Below are 472 nucleotides of genomic sequence, written 5' to 3'. Positions count from 1 at the left end.
GAGGGCGACCTCGAGTCTCCCTCCACGGCGACGTCCTAGCCTCGCATAACGGCCTGCTCCCTCCTCCCTCCCCTTGCAGGCTCCCCGGGCCCGCCTGGAGGACGAGCGCGAGGACGAGGTGGTGGTGTTGGCGGTGGCGCGGCCGGGGCCCGTGTGGCCCAAGTGGCCCGTGTGGTCCGTGTTGCCTTGCAGGAGCCGCCAAGCCTGCCGCCCCGGGTGGCCCGTCGGCGGGCACCGGGGCGCCGCCTGCCCAGGGCACGAAGGCAGTGTCGCGTGTGCCTAGGAGCGCACGCGCAATGCACCTGGCCATTGCAGTTCGTGTACTTAAGGAAAGGAGGATCTTAACTGATGTTAATTAGATAATTAAGTGAATGTGACAGGGTTTTATAGGGTGAATTGACGTACGTGACCTTAGTGTTTATGGTGATTAACGTACAGAGCATCTTCTGTGCGCACACGCAAGCGAAAGCGG

The 472-nt window shown here is 62.7% G+C and overlaps 1 protein-coding gene across 1 annotated transcript in view; it reads left to right on the top strand.

Annotated features, from left to right (window-relative positions):
- Window positions 1–283, top strand: part of LOC119594242 (telomere zinc finger-associated protein-like) — a 3,896-nt gene extending 3,613 nt beyond the window's left edge. Inside the window, exon 5 of the mRNA XM_037943311.1 lies at window positions 80–283. Coding sequence (XP_037799239.1) covers window positions 80–283 — 204 coding nt within the window. The remainder of the gene's footprint in view (window positions 1–79) is intronic.
- The last annotated feature ends 189 nt before the right edge of the window (window positions 284–472 follow it).

This window comes from Penaeus monodon, chromosome 33 (assembly GCF_015228065.2).
Source record: "Penaeus monodon isolate SGIC_2016 chromosome 33, NSTDA_Pmon_1, whole genome shotgun sequence".
Classification (NCBI taxonomy): Eukaryota; Metazoa; Arthropoda; class Malacostraca; order Decapoda; family Penaeidae; genus Penaeus; species Penaeus monodon.
The sequence above is the reverse complement of the archived record's forward strand: the minus strand, read 5'-3'. Positions and strand labels throughout refer to the sequence as shown.